Source organism: Schistocerca piceifrons, chromosome 8 (assembly GCF_021461385.2).
Source record: "Schistocerca piceifrons isolate TAMUIC-IGC-003096 chromosome 8, iqSchPice1.1, whole genome shotgun sequence".
NCBI classification, from domain to species: domain Eukaryota; kingdom Metazoa; phylum Arthropoda; class Insecta; order Orthoptera; family Acrididae; genus Schistocerca; species Schistocerca piceifrons.
In genome coordinates, this window is record NC_060145.1 from 62,055,258 (window position 1) to 62,076,519 (window position 21,262).

At 44.8% G+C, this 21,262-nt stretch overlaps 1 protein-coding gene across 1 annotated transcript in view; it reads right to left on the reverse strand.

The window, feature by feature from the left end:
• The window catches only part of LOC124712077 (calcium uniporter protein, mitochondrial), a 631,632-nt gene that overhangs the window by 49,684 nt on the left and 560,686 nt on the right, over positions 1–21,262 (reverse strand). Inside the window, exons 2-3 of the mRNA XM_047242372.1 lie at positions 19,536–19,712; positions 16,607–16,725 (exon numbers count right to left, since the gene is read on the reverse strand). Coding sequence (XP_047098328.1) covers positions 16,607–16,725; positions 19,536–19,712 — 296 coding nt within the window. The remainder of the gene's footprint in view (positions 1–16,606; positions 16,726–19,535; positions 19,713–21,262) is intronic.

Genomic DNA, 21,262 nt, shown 5'->3' on the forward strand with positions numbered 1-21,262 from the left:
CCCGTGCGCCTCTCGGTGTCGGAATCGCTACCCGCATCGGAGTCGCTATCTGCGTCGGAATGTGTCTCTTCGCTCGACGTGGCCTGCTCCCTCTCACACACCTGCAACAATCCGCGTCTCTCCTCAATCGCCGCGTCTCCCCTCCACCGTCCCGCCTCCCCTCAATCGTCGTCCTCAAACCTCGCGCCCCTCCCTCTCCTCCTCTATCTTCTCGCCGGCGATAGCTGTTTGACAATCTTAGGCCGGTATTACACTATCAAATTGCTTTGTCAAAGATTCGATCAAAGATCTGATCAAATATTCGTCAAATATATTTGACAAAGATCTTTGACGTGGCGCTAAAAAGGGATATTATCACAGTCTAACATAACAGTCGCGACACTGCTGTAAAAGTTGTTACCGTTTGACAGGTGGAGCGACACTAGCGCTCCAAGTGGCAGGTAAGGTGAACGTCAGACGCGTCGTAAGCATAATGTTTGTTTGCATCCATCTCCTAAGTAATTCCCGAATTATTCGAGTTATTTTCTTGCCTCCAAGAGTTTGTGTAGTATCAGAACGCATATATGTTTCTAAAATAAGCGCAAGTATGGACAAAAACCATGAATAGAGTGGCGTGCTACAACACATTCGTGAAGAAACACTTGTGACATTGGACAGAATTGCAGCTTACCACGTTGATATCAAAAGAGTATAAACACACATATTCAAATGTGAGAAGCACAGACATGTACCTCTACATGTAAAAGCGATCGACAGCTCGTTTATCGTTCTGTAGGCCTACTGTGTGTGTCATTGCCGCCTGTTAACACAAGTACGACCTTCACCTCTATATTATTCTAACAAGGGAACCTCGCCATCGCACCCCCCTCGGATTTAGTTATAAGTTGGCACAGTGGATAGGCCTTGAAAAACTGAACACAGATCAATCGAGAAAACAGGAAGAAGTTGTGTGGAACTATGAAAAAAAAGCAAAATATACAAACTGAGTAGTCCATGTGTAAGATAGGCAACATCAAGGATGGAGTAGGCTCAGGAGCGCTGTGGTCCCGTGGTTAGCATTAGCAGCTGCGGAACGAGAGGTCCTTTGTTCAAGCCTTTCCTCCAGTAAAAAGTTTAATTTTTTATTTTCAGACAATTATCAAAGTTCAGGCACTCACACATAATCAACTTCGCTCTCCAAAATTCAAGGACATGTTCAGGTCTGCTTGGACATATGCAGGAGGAGGAGGAGGATATCAGTGTTTAACGTCCCGTCGACAACGAGGTCATTAGAGACGGAGCGCAAGCTCGGGTGAGGGAAGGATGGGGAAGGAAATCGGCCGTGCCCTTTCAAAGGAACCATCCCGGCATTTGCCTGAAGCGATTTAGGGAAATCACGAAAAACCTAAATCAGGATCGCCGGAGACGGGATTGAACCGTCGTCCTCCCGATTGCGAGTCCAGTGTGCTAACCACTGCGCCACCTCGCTCGGTGGACATATGCAGGATTTGACGGTCTACACAAGGAAAAATTTGAAAACGTTAAAAACATATGTTTTGACAGAGCACAGTGAAAACTGTGCGACTGTGAAACTGTTCAACTCATTTGTTGCAGTTTATGTGACAAGCTCTTACGTTTTCATCACTTTTTGGGATTTATTATCATATCCACAAGAAAACCTAAATCAGGCAAGGTAGAAGAATCTTTTTACCCATTCGCCAAGTGTACAAGTTAGGTGGGTCGACAACATATTACTGTCATGTGACGCACATGCCGTCACCAGTGTCGTATGGAATATATCAGACGTGTTTTCCTGTGGAGGAATCGGTTGACCTACGACCTTGCGATCAAATGTTTTCGGTTCCCATATGAGAGGTACATCCTTTCACCTACTAATCGCACGGTTTTGCGGTGCGGTCACAAAACACAGACACTAAACTTATTACAGTGAACAGAGACGTCAATGAACGAACGGACAGATCATAACTTTGCGAAAATAAAGAAAGTACTTTTCACTCGAGGGAAGACTTGAACCAAGGACCTCTCGTTCCGCAGCTGCTCACGCTAACCACGGGACCACGGCGCTCCTGAGCCCACACTATCCTTGATGTTGCCTATCTTGCGCATAGACTACTAAGTTTGTATATTTTGCTTTTTTTTCATAGTTCCACACAACTTCTTCCTGTTTTCTCGACTGATCTGTGTTCAGTTTTTCAAGGCCTATCCACCGTGCCAACTTATAACTAAATCTGAGGGGGGTGCGGTGGGGAGGTTCCCTTGTAAGTGGGACAAGCAACTGCCAAATAGTGGGAGAAATATGCTGAAAACATTATAATGAGCTGATTACATTACATTTCACGAAAAACTACATATTCGAATAATTTTCAAACAATCTGTCTGTAGGCACTTTCCTTGTCCCGTAATAGTTTCGCTCGATCTGTACATTCTGACCCTTCACACGCTTTTATAAGACACGAACAGCTGCACTTATTCTGACCACTTCATCGCCAAAGCAGGTCTGTGTTGATGTTCACACGAATCTGGCGCTGATACATGGAGAGTTGAACTGGCTGCTTCTGTGTCATAGGACTGTTTTACAGCTTTAGATTGAATGTCGAATCTTTGTGGCAGTTTCCTCTTCATTGTCAATTGAGGTGGCTTATTTGGAATGTCAAACAGTGTGGGTACTGCATCCCACACGAGTTTGTTATTGTCTGCGTTCATGAACTGGTTTTGTTCGAAATGTAGCAGACAAAACTTAATATTATTGTACAGGTAAACTGGGTCTTTCTTCATAAGGTCTTCTCGTCTGCTATTAACTAGCCATTTTCTGCTCCTAAAACGAAACATTCATCATTTATACACATATAGTTTGCAAGTGAATCCTGACAATACAGTTTAATAACTTGATGGTATATACCTCTCAGGATCCTTAGGAAACCTAAAAAAAGACAGCTGTGGTGTCTTCTTCCTGTTGTTGCTGCAATTTATTGCGCTACAAACGCTCCCGATGGTAAAAACCATTGTATAAATCAAAATAAATAATCACTATTCGCTTTCACGATCGCGCCGAACTCACAGTTCAACCTACCGGCCGCTTGGGGCGCTGCAGGCAACAAAATCGAGGGGAAGTGTCCCGACTGTTATTACACTGTCATCATATTTTTCGCCAAAGTTCAAGATGGCTGACAACAACAACTTGTTATTAACTGCAACAGTTGCGTGTACCACAATTGCACTGTGTGCATCTGCGGAAGAGAAGCGGGGAAAAAAAAGGAAACGTACCTGGGTGAAGCCGTGGGTTTTACGAAGACACAATATAAGCATTCATCAAAACTTGTTACCTGAGCTTATAGTGGAGGACGTCAAGTCGTACATCAATTACTTAAGCATGGATGAGCATACATTTCTGTATGTGCTCAGTGAAGTGTATCCTCATATCACAATGCACAATACTCACTTAAGAACTGCTATATCTGCAAAAGACAGGCTCACTGTAACACTCCGATTCCTTGCTACAGGAGAGGGTTATGTCAGGACAGGTCTCCAATCTTCTTAATCTATTTTTGTATTCAGGTTGCCTCACGTTGTAAAGCGCCTCATCAGCTTTATACATCTCTATTAATTTTGTAGTTGTCGGCACACACCAATTGTATTTACTGGCAATGTTTATAAAAACTCTACAGATAACAGAAGCTGTAGCGATGCTAGCGCTCCACGTGGTAACATGTCACATTACAGTGAACAGAAGACAAGCGACTTCTTTGATCAAATCTACAGCGAGGTCCCAGATTTGATCAAATATTGGACGACATTTGACAAAATTCCCTATTACACCATCAAATTTCTTTGACATAAATATTTGACAAAGAAATTTGATAGTGTAATACCGGCCTTAAACCTCACAAGCAGCGCAGCAATAGGCGTGCAGACGATGGTAGCACACTGTCACTATCGCCTAGAGGGAACCGCAAGGCTGACACCCTGGATCTTCAAGGCGTCAATGAATTTCGAATACTGTTCTGAGGAGTCGCAAGCTAATGTGTGCTGTTTGACAATCACACGTAATATCGCTGTCTGCCCTGCGCCAGTTCTTGTAATCGCCTCTCCGGAGAGCGCAGTAGCTGAGAATCTTGATTCAGTTTGCGCGATGCGTGCCAAGTGCAATGCCAACGTCACGGCAGCAAAACCAGAGTTAGGTATTTTGATTAAGTAAGTCTTTACCGCTGAAGTAGTTGCTTTACATCAGTGTTGGCTGCTCGGTTTTAAGCGAATTATTTGAGTGGCGAAACTTTCGAACTCGTGAGTCATGCCGGGAGTCAACAATCAGCCGCCACGTGACCCTTGTGCTACCAACAGCGTCAACTTGATCAAATCTGAGTGGGTATTTTAAGTGGAAGAGAGACATATAATCCGTCGGACTAAATTTCACGAGTGGAATTACTTTTCGTTCGCTTATCGTGCTGCAAATTCTTCATCACCCGCGTCACCAACAATCGTGCGCACGCTGGTGAAAACAATTGGTATCACTGCTAAGAGGAATAATTGATAATTTCTGAGAACAGTGCCACCCATCAAAACCTATAATACCCTATTAGAACATGAAATGTTACACGATTGTGCTTCAAATAATCGAACTAACACTTCGACGTCAGCATACTTCTAACAGACTACGTGGTCGACTGCCAATTAATGATTACGGACAGGATATGAAAATATCAGATGTGAACAGTTCGGCGAAATTCACAGAGTTTCGGTAACAGAATATACCTGTATCACACAGGGTAATTTTGGACTTCATTGGGTGAGTGCTTCCCAAACACACGAGTAATAAATGAACTTTACAGGATTGGCTCCAGATGGCGCGACAGCAGCAACAGTATAACAGCCAGTGGGGAAAGAGGCACGGGCAATTTAGGCGAGCGGTCGTAATGTATTCAATCCAAGTGCCTGTGTTTTATGTGACTTCGTGCAGCATCAGTGTGAGAGAATTTATTTAGTTTGATTCACAGAGGTGTTACATCCCGTTTTCATGAGCAGTTATATGGCATTTTGACTGCAATTTCTTATGAGCATACCGATTTCGTATTCAAGTAGCGGACATCTTGATAGCCGGCAAACGGAATTTGTAGGTTCTCCTTCCTCAACCCTGAGTCCGCTTGCCTATTCATTCCTTGAAGCAGAACACATTTTCCCCAGACATCCACCTCATTAAACTAGCGATGCAAAAGTAATCAAAATGGGAAAAAAATTACAGGGTTGGCATAAATGACTTCAAAGCGCTGTTTACCGACAAGTATACGACGTGCAAAGAAGGGTGATACATGAAAAGACAGATTCACTCACCAAGCTTATAAAGTCCGCGTCATGTCTCGCGTGCAAGTTGGATGGCAGATCTGTGACAGCACTCTTCAAGCTGACGGTAGTACATTTTGTGTGTTACGAGGGGCATTCAGTAAGTAATGAAACATATTTTTATCTGAAAGCAGGTTCGTTTTATTCAGAATTCCATTCAGCCATCTTATTTTCACCTCTTTCTACAAAACCCTGTTTTTCAACATAATCTCTGTTCAGTGCGGCAGCCTTACACAAACTTACTGGCAGAGCCAGTATGTCCATGTGATATCATTCTACTGATCGACGTGGGATCCAACATCCTGCTGCATCACTAACCTCCCCATTATCCACGTACTACACTACTGGCCATTAAAATTGCTACGCCAAAAAGAAATGCAGATAGTAAACGGGTATTCATTGGACAAATATATTATACTAGAACTCACATGTGGTTACATTTTCACGCAATTTGGGTGCATAGATCCTGAGAAATCAGTACCCGGATCAACCACCTCTGGCCGTAATAACGGCCTTGATACGCCTGGGCATTGAGTCAAACAGAGCTTGGATGGCGTGTACAGGTACAGCTGCCCATGCAGCTTCAACACGATACCACAGTTCATCAAAAGTAGTGACTGGCGTATTATGAAGAGCCAGTAGCTCATCCACCATTGACCAGACGTTTTCAATTGGTGAGAGATCTGGAGAATGTGCTAGCCAGGGCAGCAGTCGAACATTTTCTGTATCCAGAAAGGCCCGTAGAGGACCTGCAACATGTGGTCGTGCATTATGCTGCTGAAATGTAGGGTTTCGCGGGGGTCGAATGAAGGGTAGAGCCACGGGTCGTAACACATCTGAAATGTAACGTCCACCTTTCAAAGTGCCGTCAATGCGAACAAGAGGTGACCGAGATATGTAACCAATGGCACCCCATACCATCACGCCGCGAGATACGCCAGAATGGCAATGACGAATACACGCTTCCAATGTGCGTTCAGCGCGATGTCGCCAAACACGGATGCGACCATCATGATGCTGTACACAGAACCTGGATTCATCCGAAAAAAAGGACGTTTCGCCATTCGTGCACCCAGGTTCGTCGTTGAGTACACCATCGCAGGCGCTCCTGCCTGTGATGCGGCATCAAGGGTAACCGCAACCATGGTCTCCGAGCTGATAGTCCATGCTGCTGCAAACGTCGTCGAACTGTTCGTGCAGATGGTTGTCGTCTTGCAAACATCCCCATCTGTTGGCTCAGGGATCGAGACGTGGCTGCACGATCCGTTATAGCCATGCGGATAAGATGCCTGTCATCTCGACTGCTAGTGATACGACGCCGTTGTGATCCAGCACAGCGTTCCGTGTTACCCTCCTGAACCCACCGATTCCATATTCTGCTAACAGTCATTGGATCTCGACCAACGCGAGCAGCAATGTAGCGATACGTTTAACCGCAATCGCGATAGGCTACAATCCGACCATTATCAAAGTCGGAAACGTGATGGTACGCATTTCTCCTCCTTACACGAGGCATCACAACAACGTTTCACCAGGAAACGCCGGTCAACTGCTGTTTGTGTATGAGAAATCGGTTGGAAACTTTCCTCATGTCAGCACGTTGTAGGTGTCAGCACCGGCGCCAACCTTGTGTGAATGCTCTGAAAAGCTAATCATTTACATATCACAGCATCTTCTCCCTGTCGGTTAAATTTCGCGTCTGTAGCACGTCATCTTCGTGGTGTAGAAATTTTAATGGCCAATAGTGTATTTCCTGCGGAGTGAATCCTTAATTGGGTCGTAGAGATGGAAGTCGGAAGGTGCGAGAGCCGAGGAACCCACCGGGCACAAACCTTTGAGTACCCCATCTGGTGGACACGTGTCAACACTACCAACAGAGACGTACAGTTGTGCAGCGATGTGTTTGTTAGTGATTCAAATGGTTCAAATGGCTCTGAGCACTAAGGGACTTAACATCTACGGTCATCAGTCCCCTAGAACTTTGAACTACTTCAACCTAACTAACCTAAGGACATCACACACATCCATGCCCGAGGCAGGATTCGAACCTGCGACCGTAGCAGTCGCGCGGCTCCGGACTGAGCGCCTAGAACCGCTAGACCACCGCGACCGGCGTTTGTTAGTGATCCATCGATTACTTCGAATGAGAGTGTCCACACGTTCCAGCACTGCAGGAGTCCCAGCAGTCAGTGTGCGGCCAGCCGGTACGCCGGAGATAGGGCAGGTTTGGGCGACCTTATTCGGATAATGACAGTCGCCTTGCCCAACCTCACTGTGCTTTTGTTCACTTCCAGGTCTCAAAAAAATGGTTCAAATGGCTCTGAGCACTATGGGACTTTACATCTTTGGTCATCAGTCCCCTAGAACTTAGAACTACTTAAACCTAACTAACCTAAGGACAGCACACACATCCATGTCCACGGCAAGGATTCGAACCTGCGACCGTAGCGGTCGCGCGGTTCCGGACTGGAGCGCCTAGAACCGCTAGAACCACCGCGGCCGGCTTCCACGTCTCCGTAGACGTTCTGCAAGCGTCTATAAATATCTGTGCTACTTTAGTTTGCCGCCAAAAGAAACTCAATGACAGCTCTTTGCCTCAGTTGCAGACGCCATTTTGAAGGCTACGTATAGCTAGGGTGACCAGATGCAGTTGTTTAAAAAGGAGGACAAACAGCTTCAAAAGGAGGACAAAGGAAGAAAAAAAGAGGACACATCAAACGGGTCAACTGCAGATGAGGATACCACCCGTCAGCTTTGGACAAGTCACGTGACTGCCGGGAATTACCGGTAAAACTAGTAGTTAACTGTTACTGATGGTCAGGTGGTGGTTAACTGAGCGATACAAAAATAATTAAAAACATTGATTGTGGGACAGTGTGGCGTCAATTGTTTTGTATGTCAACAACAAGAAATTGTTTACAAAGCGAAAAACGTAAGACCATTCACCTTCCTTCATTCGACGCACCACTACCAACATCTACAATTCTAGAAGCAGTTGACGACATGTAAACTGCACTTTAACCTTCCGAATACAAATAAATTGAATGACTATGAAACAATGAAATAAAACCATGACAGTTAATCTGTCGAGTTATTTCTTACCTCCACTGGCCACTGAGACGTACGTTTCAGCTCCACATATCTTACATTCCGCTTCAAATTCATTTCTCCCTTTGTTAAAGCCGGATATTTGCAGGAAATTACATCAGAAAATGGACACTTTCGTTTAGGCATAGCCAAATATTTACGTAACTCACTCGGTTAAAAATTCCACTCACAAATTACACGTGCACTACAGGAAGCCAAGCCAATACAAAGCGTAGATACGAAACGAAAATTTTAAATAATTGATATTTGCATTCGCTTATAGGTAGATCAACGATAACATCGACGATCCTTGTGGCACCTACTAACACCGCCCTTCGTGCGTGTTTATCACGAAGGCTGTGCCAATAGTCAATAGTTAAAGTATTTAAGAAAATAGCAAGAGAACGGGATGAATTGTAAATTTAACTGTATTACGCTCAACTTTGCGAAAAAGCCGGACACTGTAAAAATCCGCCCGGACCCCGGACAAAGAGCTAAAAAGGGAGGACATGTCCGGATTAATCCGGGACGTCTGGTCACCCCTACGTGTAGCACCGCCACCAATCGGAACTACAAGAAACTACAGAGGTTGGTTGACTCGGGGAGGGGACCAAATAACGTGGTCATCGGTTTCATTAGATTAGGGAAGGATGGGGAAAGAAGTCGGCCGTTCCCCTGTAAAGAAACCGTCCCGGCATTTGCCTCAAACGATTTAGGGAAATCACGGAAAAACCTAAATCAGGATGGCCGGGACGCGGCGCTCGGTAAACTGCAGAGGCTGAAGCGGGAATATTCCAACACGTACCACAACAAATTCCCCTTTTTTTTCACCCGAAATTGGTCGAGAAAAAATTTGTTGCATTACTTATAGAACGCCCCTCGCAGAACATGCTAAGTGTTCGTCGGTTACGAGCTTTCATCGTGCATCCGTACGCAAATATGGAAAAGCTGCATCCGGTCACCAGAGCATTTTGCGTTGGTTTTCGCCGGTTTTGTGATACTGGTTGTCTGTGTAATGGGGAAAATCACGGAACGACCGTGTGTCCTCAGAAGAAATCGTGGAGCGCGTCAGAGTGAGAAATTTGCGCCCAGCCGACAAAAACGAATCGTTGGTGCAACTCGTGAACTGGTCATTCCGCAGAAAACAATGTGGAATGTTTCGCAGCGGTGTTTTGCATTTCAAACCGTTTCCGTTTTGCAAACTGTTACGGCACCTGACTTCAGTTGAATGTGCCCGCCGATAGGAGCTCTGTACCCGAATGCAGCAAGCTAAGGAAGATGACGATTTCGCGGGGACATTAATATTCAGCGGCGAGGCGACTTTTCATCTGTCGGGAAATGTGAGCAGTCACAGTGTGAGAGTGCGGGGTACTGAATATCCGTATTTCCAAGTTGATATGAATGGGGCTCTCTAAAAAAGTGAACAGCTTCAGTGCCGTATCCAAGACAAAAGTGTATGGTTCTATGGTTCCGATTTCTTCATCGAGCACAAGGTGATTGGTCCTACGTACCTGGAAATGTTGCAGTTATGTTGTTGTCGCAACTGACTGCTGACTCTTCGAGTGTCAAACTGGACGGGGCTCCACTTCACTGGAGCATAACTGTCCGCACCTCTGTCAACAGAGAACTGTCACGTCGCTGGATAGGCGCGCTGAACTGGTTGATGTTCCTCTGTTCTCATGGCCCCTCCAGGCCGCCACATCATATGTATGTGCTTTCCTCCTTTGAGGCCATGTTAAGGGCAAGTTTGTGGACTCCCAGTGCCAAAAAACTCCGCGAGAGTTACAGGAACGCATCAATGCAGCTGAGACGAACATTACTGAAAACATGGTAGCGAACGTATGGGCGGAACTGGATTACCTTTTGGATGTGTGCCGGGTATCCAAGGGTGCACTCATTGTACCTCACCTGGTGAGTGACGTGTCTTTTCATGTATCGCTCGTCTTTCTACGTCGTCTGCTTTTAAATAAACTCTATTTTGAACCCGACGAATCATTTAGGCTAACATGTATTACTGTACCTCTTTTCTTTGTTTCATTGTCACGGAAAGGTAATTGATACACAGGGTGTTACAAAAAGGTACGGCCAAACTTTTGGGAAACATTCCTCACACGCAAAGAAAGAAAATATGTTATGTGGACACGTGCCCGGAAAACGCTTACTTTCCATGTTAGAGCTCATTTTATAACTTCTCTTCAAATCACATTAATCATGGAATGGAAACACACAGCAACAGAACGTACCAACGTGACTTCAAACACTTTGTTGCAGGAAAATGTTCAAAATGTCCTCCGTTAGCGAGGATACATGCATCCCACCCTCCGTCGCATGGAATCCCTGATGCGCTGATGCAGCCCTGGCGAATGGCGTATTGTGTCACAGCCGTCCATAATACGAGCACGAAGAGTCTCTACATTTGGTACCGGGGTTGCGTAGACAAGAGCTTTCAAATGCCCCCATAAATGAAAGTCAAGAGGGTTGAGGTCAGGAGAGCGTGGAGGGACCATGGAATTGGTCCGCCTCTACCAATCCATCGGTCACCGAATCTGTTGTTGAGAAGCGTACGAACACTTCGGACTGAAATGTGCAGGAGCTCCATCGTGCATGAACCACATGTTGTGTAGTACTTGTAAAGGCACATGTTTCTAGCAGCACAGGTAGAGTATCCCGCATGAAATCATGATAACGTGCTCCATTGAGCGTAGGTGGTAGAACATGGAGTCCAATCAAGACATCACCAACAATGCCTGCCCAAACGTTTATAGAAAATCTGTGTCGATGACGTGATTGCACAATTGCGTGCGGATTCTCGTCAGCCCACACATGTTGATTGTGAAAATTTACAATTTGATCACGTTGGAATGAAGCCCTCATCCGTAAAGAGAACATTTGCACTGAAATGAGGATTGACACATTTTTGGATGAACCATTCGCAGAAGTATACCCGTGGAGGCCAATCAGCTGCTGATAGTGCCTGCAGACCGCTGTACATGGTACGGAAACAAACTGGTTCTCCCGCAGCACTCTCCATACAGTGACGTGGTCAACGTTACCTTGTACAGCGGCAACTTCTCTGACGCTGACATTAGGGTTATCGTCAACTGCACGAAGAATTGCCTCGTCCATTACAGGTGTCCTCGTCGATCTAGGTCTTCCCCAGTCGCGAGTTTATAGGCTGGAATGTTCCGTGCTCCCCTAAGGACGCCGAGCAATTGCTCCAAAAGTCTTCCTGTCGGGACACCTTCGTTCTGGAAATCTGTCTCAATACAAACGTACCGCGTCACGGCTATTGCCCCGTGCTAAATCCAATACATCAAATGGGGCATCTGCCAACTCCGCATTTTTAAACATTGCACTGACTGCAAAACCACGTTTCGTGATGAACACTAACCTGTTGATGCTACGTACTGATGTGCTTGATGCTAGTACTGTAGAGCAATGGGTCGCATGTCAACACAAGCACCGAAGGTCAACATTACCTTCCTTCAACTGGGCCAACTGGCGGTGAATCGAGGAAGTACAGTACGTACTGACGAAACTAAAATGAGCTCTAACATGGAAATTAAGCGTTTCCGGACACATGTCCACATAACATCTTTTCTTTATTTGTGCGTGAGGAATGTTTCCTGAAAGTTTGGCCGTACCTTTTTGTAACACCCTGTATCTTTCCTCAGATCTGATCGACAATTTAACCTCTCCTACCCATGTATGGTGCGCAGTCTCAAATGTAAAAAAAAAAAGAAAAAAAACACCGAGTGGGTGGGTGTTGCATTGTAATAGTCGTCTTCTGGAGCGGTATTTGGCGGAGTGGACCGTAACTGTCAATGCAGCGGTTGAGGGAGGGTTGGCTAAGGTAAACAGTGACCGGGTGGACGCGAGAATTTTCTCCGCGGGTCCATGAAGAAATGACTGAGGAATCAGACAAGACACACTGGGGAGGGGAGGGGGGGGAGGGGGGGTTACAATGAACGAAACATAAGATACCAAAATTGAATTTTCATGGAAACTACGCTACATACAAACGTGATGCGTTAAAACCAAACACCATAAAAATCATATCTATGGTGTGAGCTGCTTGTATCTTAGCATGTTTGTGCGTTAAGTATTAAGAAAGTTACAACTGTTTTTCAAAAAAGGTTCAAATGGCTCTGAGCACTATGGGACTCAACTGCTGAGGTCATTAGTCCCCTAGAACTTAGAACTAGTTAAACCTAACTAACCTAAGGACATCACAAACATCCATGCCCGAGGCAGGATTCGAACCTGCGACCGTAGCGGTCTTGCGGTTCCAGACTGCAGCGCCTTTAACCGCACGGCCACTTCGGCCGGCCTCAACTGTTTTTAATTACGAATATTATGCTGGACAATAGAAAATAATAACAATTACACAGTTGGAGAGATCATATCGCGTGAAGTATCAAATGAAAGTTGTCCACAACAGCAAACACAACAGCCCACTTCCCAAATCCTGATTGTATCTCAAAAGTTGCAGACAGATCGATAAAAGATCGAGATGAAAATATGCCACAGCCATAAATCCTCCGCAAGTCACACGTCATATGAAGGAACCATGAGTTACCTAGTTCCTCCAATAATCATACCAGGTAATGACTACCTACAATTAGCTTTTAGATATACTTTAAATGAGTATTTGTGAAAATGGTCATTAACGAAAGTTATATAAAACATGAATAACAAAATTATCCAGGCGTGACTAGGACTCGCGCGCTCAAGAATTCCGCACAAACTTAATTACGTATACCGACAATTCATGTATTCTGAGAATCGAGAATCTCGGCGATTTTTGTCTGTTATCGACATTAATAGTGACAAGATATCGGTTCAAGGCATTCCACCACTTTAGAGAATGTTTTAATTTCAAGTCTGAAGTCGAGTACCAAGTGACAAAACAGATGTTCTTTTCGTGTGATATAATTACAAATTAAAAATTCTCTCATTTTTACCTTTACTTTTACTGTGAAATCTATTTTCTCCCCACATTTAATGATTCTACATCAAGGGGAAGTAACCTATAGATTTTAATGAGCGAGTTAGCGAGTATCAAAAGACGTGACATGAATGGCAGCATCTCTCGACTGCACTGACTTAAGAAGCTTAACAATTTTTACACCAGCAAAGGACTGTAGACTATAGACATTTCAACTTGATACGTCGACCTGTTTTTGAGAAAAAAAGGGTTTAACAGACGGACGAACAGACAGACAGACTGATAACAAAAACTTTTTCCCTGTGGTATAATTACAAATTGACAATTTTCGAATTTTTTTCCTTTTGCTTGTACAATGAAACCTTACTCCATGCCACATTTCATGATTCTAGATCAACGGGAAGAACCCTGTTGGTCCTGAAGGGTGAGTCTGCGAGTATTACATTTTCTGTAACGCAAATGGCCGTATTTTTTGGCTGCATTGACTTAGTAGCTTCACATTTTTAACATTGCCAAGGGGCCGCAGACGATAATATGTGACATAACTTTCAGACTGATACCTCTACGCGTTCCTGTGAAGAAGGGTTCTAACAGTCGGACAGACAGACGAGAGACATACGGGCAATAAGGTGATCCTATAATGGTTCACGTTTTACCAACTGACATACGGAACCAAGAAAACTAAAACGCAAATGTCAACTGAGATGTATCTAGACGGTAGAAGGACCCTCTTTCTTCAGGCTGGCCCAATGTATTTTGCAATTTTAATGTAATTACCTCCTATTTGTTACAGACGTAAGCACGTTTATGAATTCTGCTAATAACATACGTAAATACTATGTTGTTTTTGCGATGAGAAGTCCCAAATGACCGTAATAATTGTAGGTGTCCCACGAGGGATGGTGAATATTCAGGAATATGACAAGAACGATCATTCTAAGCAAGAGAGCCCAACAAACATGGGCTGAAGAACGCATACCTGAAGACCTATCAGCACTTGTTCTGCTTCGATCCTCTGAAACACATCTCTTCTTCTGCAGGCTCTTTACCTACTATATTTCCAGGGGCGGTAGTACGGACCAAAACAAGAAAAAAACTGTCCAGTAAACATGGGCTGCAAAGTGCATAAGTTACGAGCTATGAGCACTTGTCCATCTTCGTTACTGTGGCACGCATCTTTTTTACTAGGTAAGTGCTCATACTGCTTACGGTATTCATCTCAGAGCCATATTTGCTAGACACTTTTTTCTTGTTTTGGTCCATACTACCTCCTAAAATATGGAAACCAAAGAGCGAACTACCTGAAGTGCCAGCTCCTTCGCATGAAACCCGCATTGACGACATTAACCTCTTAAGGACCGACGTGTTACAGCTGAATATACAGCAAAAACAGTTGCAGTAAGTGTTGGCACAGTTTACAACGTTATCAGTGAAAAGCTCAAGTACAGCAAAACAAGTGGAAGGTGGGTACTTAAAAAGTTGCCGCAAAACACAAGGAAATAAGAGGAGGAGGAGAAGATTATTGTTTAACGTCCCGTCGACAACGAGGTCATTAGAGACGGAGCGCAAGCTCGGGTGAGGGAAGGATGGGGAAGGAAATCGGCCGTGCCCTTTCAACGGAACCATCCCGGCATTTGCCTGAAGCGATTTAGGGAAATCACGGAAAACCTAAATCAGGATGGCCGGAGACGGGATTGAACCGTCGTCCTCCCGAATGCGAGTCCAGTGTGCTAACCACTGCGCCACCTCGCTCGATGGAAATAAGACCCGGAGTGTCTACAGACTTGAAAGAACGCTGTGAAATGTAAGGTGACCCTTTTCCATACAAGATTTTAACGTGTGATGGAACTTGGGTTCATCGTTTTGAGTCCAATAGACAAAGCATGGAAAGGAAGCAAAGGAATTCATAATACAACCATCAGCGGCAAAAGGCATGTTGACCGTCTTTTTAATTATTTGGAAGATCGGCATACAAGAAACAGTCTCTACTACCCAGACATGCAGATGAACAAAATAAAACTAGCAATGAGAGAAAATCGTCGCGGATAAAAAAAGGGTTGATATTTACTAAACGACAATACTCGCCCTCACACTGCCCAGCTGAACCCCGGAAACCACTGGAAAAATGTGTTGGAAGGTGCTGCTTCATCCTCCCTACAGCTCAGATTTCACTTCCTCGGATTTTCATTTCTTTGGTCCACTCAAGGAGGAAAAATGTTCAGCAACAACGAGGAGGCCACAGAATTTGTGGGAAAAGTGGTTCGAACAACAAGACAAATACTTCTTCGCATCATGCATAAAAATTCATTGTTGAGACAACTATATTAATATTGGCCGGGGTGAGAAGTAGTAAAAGTTTCATTTTGTACCAATCCACAGTTTTTTTCTATATCAATTTGTCTCTTTAATTACTGAATGTCCCTGTTAACTGAAGAAGGGACGAAGAGATCAAGAGCAAATGAAGACATTAAAAAGTACACCAACATGTATTGGCTCAAATGGCTCTGAGCACTATGAGACTTAACATTTGAGGTAATCAGTCCCCTAGACTTAGAACTACTTAAACCTAACTAACCTAAGGACATCACACACATCCATGCCCGAGGCAAATTCGAACCTGCGACCGTAGCGGTCGCGCGGTTCCAGACTGAAGCGCCTAGAACCGCTCGGCCAAACCGGACGTCCCAACATGTGTTTGAATATGAAAAAAACGCAGGTTGAAGTTAAATGGGCGTATTAAAAGAAAGGAACAACTTGATTAACGAGACATGTTGTGGAATTCTCTGGAAATCACAGTAAACCAAAAGACGAAACAATACAACGGAACGGCTTACTAAAAAAAAATAAATCAATAAATAAATAGATAAAATAAAAAAGACTTTACAGCTGCCGGGCGATACGGGACAGAGTTGCTGCGTTACGTGAGCAACTCTTGTTTGTACGTCTGTAGCCGTCTGCCAATACACAAGCAACGAGCAGGCGGCTCCGCTATTTTTAACACTGAACTAAAGCTACCGGAGTCACAGAGGCGGTAACACTACGTAGCATCAATTACTCAGTTTACACTCAAAACCACGCCTTGCTTACGTCAAAACGCTTAGCAAAACCAAGCTCTCAGAATCTTTTGATCAACACTTTGTGCAACTTGGGATAAAGAAACACGGAGTTATCGTTGGAGAGTGACTCACCACTCCCAGAGGTCGTGCAGAAGTGTGTGCAGAGACATGCTGTACTTACTTTGGTTAGTCTCTCCTGCCGGGGCGTGTTCACCACGTAGACGCTGTCGTTGACGATGAGTTTGAAGTCGTTTTCCATCAGCACTTCTATGGTGTTGGACGAGGCTATCCGGACGTCATCTGCGCAGATACAGAAAATATGCTGACTCATCTGTTCATCTACGCCGAAAAATTAGCTATACTGAAGATTGGTGGTAGTTGCACCAGCACCAGCAGCATCAACATCAACAGCAACAACACAGGGCGAGTAATGCCACTGGAGCGAAAGCGGACCCCATGCTCAAATGGCTCTAAGCACTGTGGGACTTAACATCTGAGATCATCAGTCCCCTGGACTTAGAACTACTTAAACCAACAACCTAAGGACACCACATACATCCATGCCCGAAGCATGATTCGAACTTGCGACCGTAGCAGCAACGCGGTTCCGGACTGAAGAGCCTAGAACCGCTCGGCCACAACGGCCCGCTCGGATCCCATGTTCTGGTTGGGCTCTGCCTCTGCGACACCCCATCTGGTTCACAGCAGCTCTTCTGCAAAACATGCAGAACTAGCACTCCTGAAAGGAAGAATATTGCGGAGACATGGCTTAGCCACAACCTGGGGTATGTTTCCAGAATGAGATTTTCATTCTGCAGCGGAGTGTGCGCTGATATGAAACTTCCTGGCAGATTAAAACTGTGTGCCGGACCGAGACGCGAACCCGTGACCTTTGCCTTTCGCAGGCAAGTGCTCTACCATCTTCAACTTTCGCAGAAGAGTTTCTGTGAAGTTTGGAAGGTAGGAGACGGGGTACTGGCAGAACTGAAGCTGTGAGGACGGGTCGTGAGTCGTGCTTGGGTAGCTCAGATGGTAGAGCAGTTGCCTGCGAAAGGCAAAGGTCCCAAGTTCGATTCTCAGTCCGGCACACAGTTTTAATCTGCCAGGAAGTTTCAAACGGAAACTTATTGATCACCTCTTATAAAAGTATTTCGTGATTTACACAGTCAAATGTATCTGACAGGTCAGTAAATACAAAATAAACGGGACACTGTGTAATCTACTAGGTCTACAACTTTGCTTCCGCCGTTTTCTCTCGAAGTCCGGGGCTTTGTTGTGAAAAACTTACAACAAAATTATGATTCATAGTACTGCCAATCACTGGCCACTGCATTCCTCCATCTTTTGGATAGCACACGAATCCCGTGGCCGAAGAAATGGGCGTCTTTTGTGGGGATCCATGAATCGATTCCATTTTGCACTTGTTCATATGATCGGAAGTGCTGCTCAAGCCAGACTGTATGCCACTGGCCGAGGAAGGGGGTAGTCAGAGAGAGCAACATATGGAGAATACGGCGGCAGGGATAGGACTTCTCATTTCAACGTTCCATGTATATTTTGACGGGTTTTGCGACTTGGGGTCGAGCACTGACCTGCTGCAAAATTGCCTTTACGTGTCTATCGCTGTATAGTGGGCGTTTGTGTTTCAGTGCTGGGCTCGAACGCATCACCTGCTTTCGATAGTGATGTCCTATGACTGTATCGTCTGTTTCAGTAGCTACGAAAGCGTTCTGTCTTCCACCGCCATGCCAGTCTTCGACATCGAAATCACCGTTCTTAGGCGTTGAAAACTTTCTATGCATGTACTTGCACTAATAGTTCCATTACCATTGGTCTTACCCGCATTTTAAGAGCCTCACCCGCAGATTTCTTCATGTTAAAGCAGAAAATTAAAACTTCCCGCAAATGGCGAGAAATCGGTACGTAAGTTGACGTACTTAATCGAGAATACCCTTATGATGCAATCACAAATCGACTAATATTTTTATGACATTATGTTTACAGATGGCTAAGCTTATTGTATTACACCTATGACCAACCACCTGAACACCACTTGGCGCTACTGCCGCCTATTTCAAAACGACGGAAGCAAAGTTGTAGACCTAATATATTTAAATTGTAAGTAGGCTGTTTAGGTTTTTTAATTGGTAACGCGACGTAGCGCTCTGTATGAAAATCACTGGCTGTGCTGTATGCAGTCTGTGGCTGATTTGCATTGTTGTTTGCTATTGTAGTGTTGGGCAGTTGGCTGTTAACAGCGCGTAGCGTTGCGCAGTTGGAGGTGAGCCGCCCGCAGTGATGGATGTGGGGAGTGAAATGGCGGAGTTTTGAGAGCGGATGATCTGGACGTGTGTCCATCAGAGACAGTAAATTTGTACCACTGTTGGTCATGAACCGCTATATATATTATGACTTTTGAACACTATTAAGGTAAATACATTGTTTGTTCTCTATCGAAATCTTTCATTTGCTAACTATGCCTATCAGCAGTTAGTGCCTTCAGTAGTTTGAATCTTTTATTTAGCTGGCAGTAGTGGCGCTCGCTGTATTGCAGTAGTTCGAGTAACGAAGATTTTTGTGGGGTAAGTGATTTGTGAAAGGTATAGGTTAATGTTAGTCAGGGCCATTCTTTTGTAGGGATTATTGAAAGTCAGATTGCGTTGCGCTAAAAATATTGTGTGTCAGTTTAGTGTTGATCAGAATAAGTAAAGAGAGAAATGTCTGAGTACGTTCAGTTTTGCTCTGCTGTTTGAAAATCAAATAACGTAAGGGGTTTATCAGCACAGTAATTCATTAATTTTTTTAAGGGGACGTTTCATAAAATCTGTCAAGTGTCGTGAGAGTTAATAACTTAAGTGGAGATGGGAGACAGGCGGCAGGACAGTGATGAGTGCAGGGACGTGAACAGTGAATGCAAAGTAGAGGAAGGGTGGTTGGTATTTAGATGGAAAAGGGGCAGAGGGAGGGGGGCGGGGGAGAGGGAGAGGGAGGGAGGGAGAGAGGATATAACAAAGAGCGGATCTTTTTGTCACGGATTTGTTTAGCACACGCTAGAGCACTGTGGTGACGCTACAAAAGAGGCGTACAGACGCAGCAGGCTGGGTACTGACCGAGGCTGGAGACGGCGACGCGGTCGATGCCGTGGTCCTCGTGTCGCAGCATGGCCAGGAAGTCGCCCACCGTGTTGGAGACGGGCCGCAGCGTGAAGCGGCAACGCTCGCGCCGCGACGGTAGCGGCACCGTCACCTGCGGCAGGCCGCGGTAGTACTCCACAGTCACCTCGCCGGCTGCAACACACAGCGGAGGGGGCGCATTTGACTAGGGCGCAGCCAGTGGGGGCAGCCCGGCTAGAGCGGGCACAAAATACCGGCTGCCAGACAACACTCCGTTACAACTACTGACGGCCTTGGGGGAGCCAGTCCTGGCAAAACTCTACCATCTGGTGAGCAAGATGTATGAGACAGACGAAATAACCTCAGACTCCAAGAATAATACAATAATTCCAATCCCAAACAAAGCAGGTGTTGACAGATGTGAAAATCACCGAACAATCAGTTTAATAAGTCACGGGTGCAAAATACTAACGCGAATTCTTTATAGACGAATGGAAAAACTGGCAGAAGCCGACCTCGGGGAAGATCAGTTTGGATTCCGTAGAAATATTGGAACACGTGAAGCAATACTGACCCTACAACTTATTTTAGAAGCTAGATTAAGGAAAGGCAAACCTACGTTTGAAGCATTTGTAGACTTAGAGAAAGCTTTTGACGATGTTGACTGGAATACTCTCTTTCAAATTCTGAAGATGGCAGGGGTAAAATACAGGGAGCGAAAGGCTATTTACAATTTGTACAGAAACCAGATGGTAGTTATAAGAGTCGAAGAGCATGAAGGGGAAGCAATGGCTGGGAAGGGAGTGAGACAGGGTTGTAGCCTCTCCCCGACGCTATTCAATCTGTATATTGAGCAGGCAGTAAAGGAAACAAAAGAAAAGTTCGGAGTAGGTATTAAAATGCACGGAGAAGAAATAAAAACTTTGAGGTTCGCCGATGACATTGTAATTCTGTCAGAGACAGCAAAGGACTTGGAAGAGCAGTTGAACGGAATGGATAGTGTCTTGAAAGGAGGGTATAAGATAAACATCAACAAAAGCAAAACGAGGATAATGGAATGTAGTCGAATCAAGTCGGGTGATGCTGAGGGAATTAGATTAGGAAATGAGACACTTGAAGTAGTAAAGGAGTTTTGCTATTTGGGGAGCAAAATAACTGATGATGGTCGAAATAGAGAGGATATAAAATGTAGACTGGCAATGACAAGGAAACCGTTTCTGAGGAAGAGAAATTTGTTAACATCGAGTATAGATTTAAGTGTCAGGAAATCGTTTCTGAAAGTAATTCTATGGAGCGTAGCCATGTGTGGAAGTGAAACGTGGACGATAAATAGTTTGGACAAGAAGAGAATAGAAGCTTTCGAAATGTGGTGCTACAGAAGAATGCTGAAGATTATATGGGTAGATCACGTAACTAATGAGGAGGTATTATAGGATTGGGGAGAAGAGACGTTTGTGGCACAACATGACTAGCAGAAGGGATCGGTTGGTAGGACATGTTCTGAGGCATCAAGGGATCCCCAATTTAGTATTGGAGGGAAGCGTGGAGGGTAAAAATCGTAGAGGGAGACCAAGAAATGAATACACTAAACAGATTCAGAATGATGTAGGTTGCAGTAGGTACTGGGAGATGAAGAAGCTTGCACAGGATAGAGTAGCATGGAGAGCTGCATCAAACCAGTCCCAGGACTGAAGACCACAACAACAACAACAACAGTACCACAG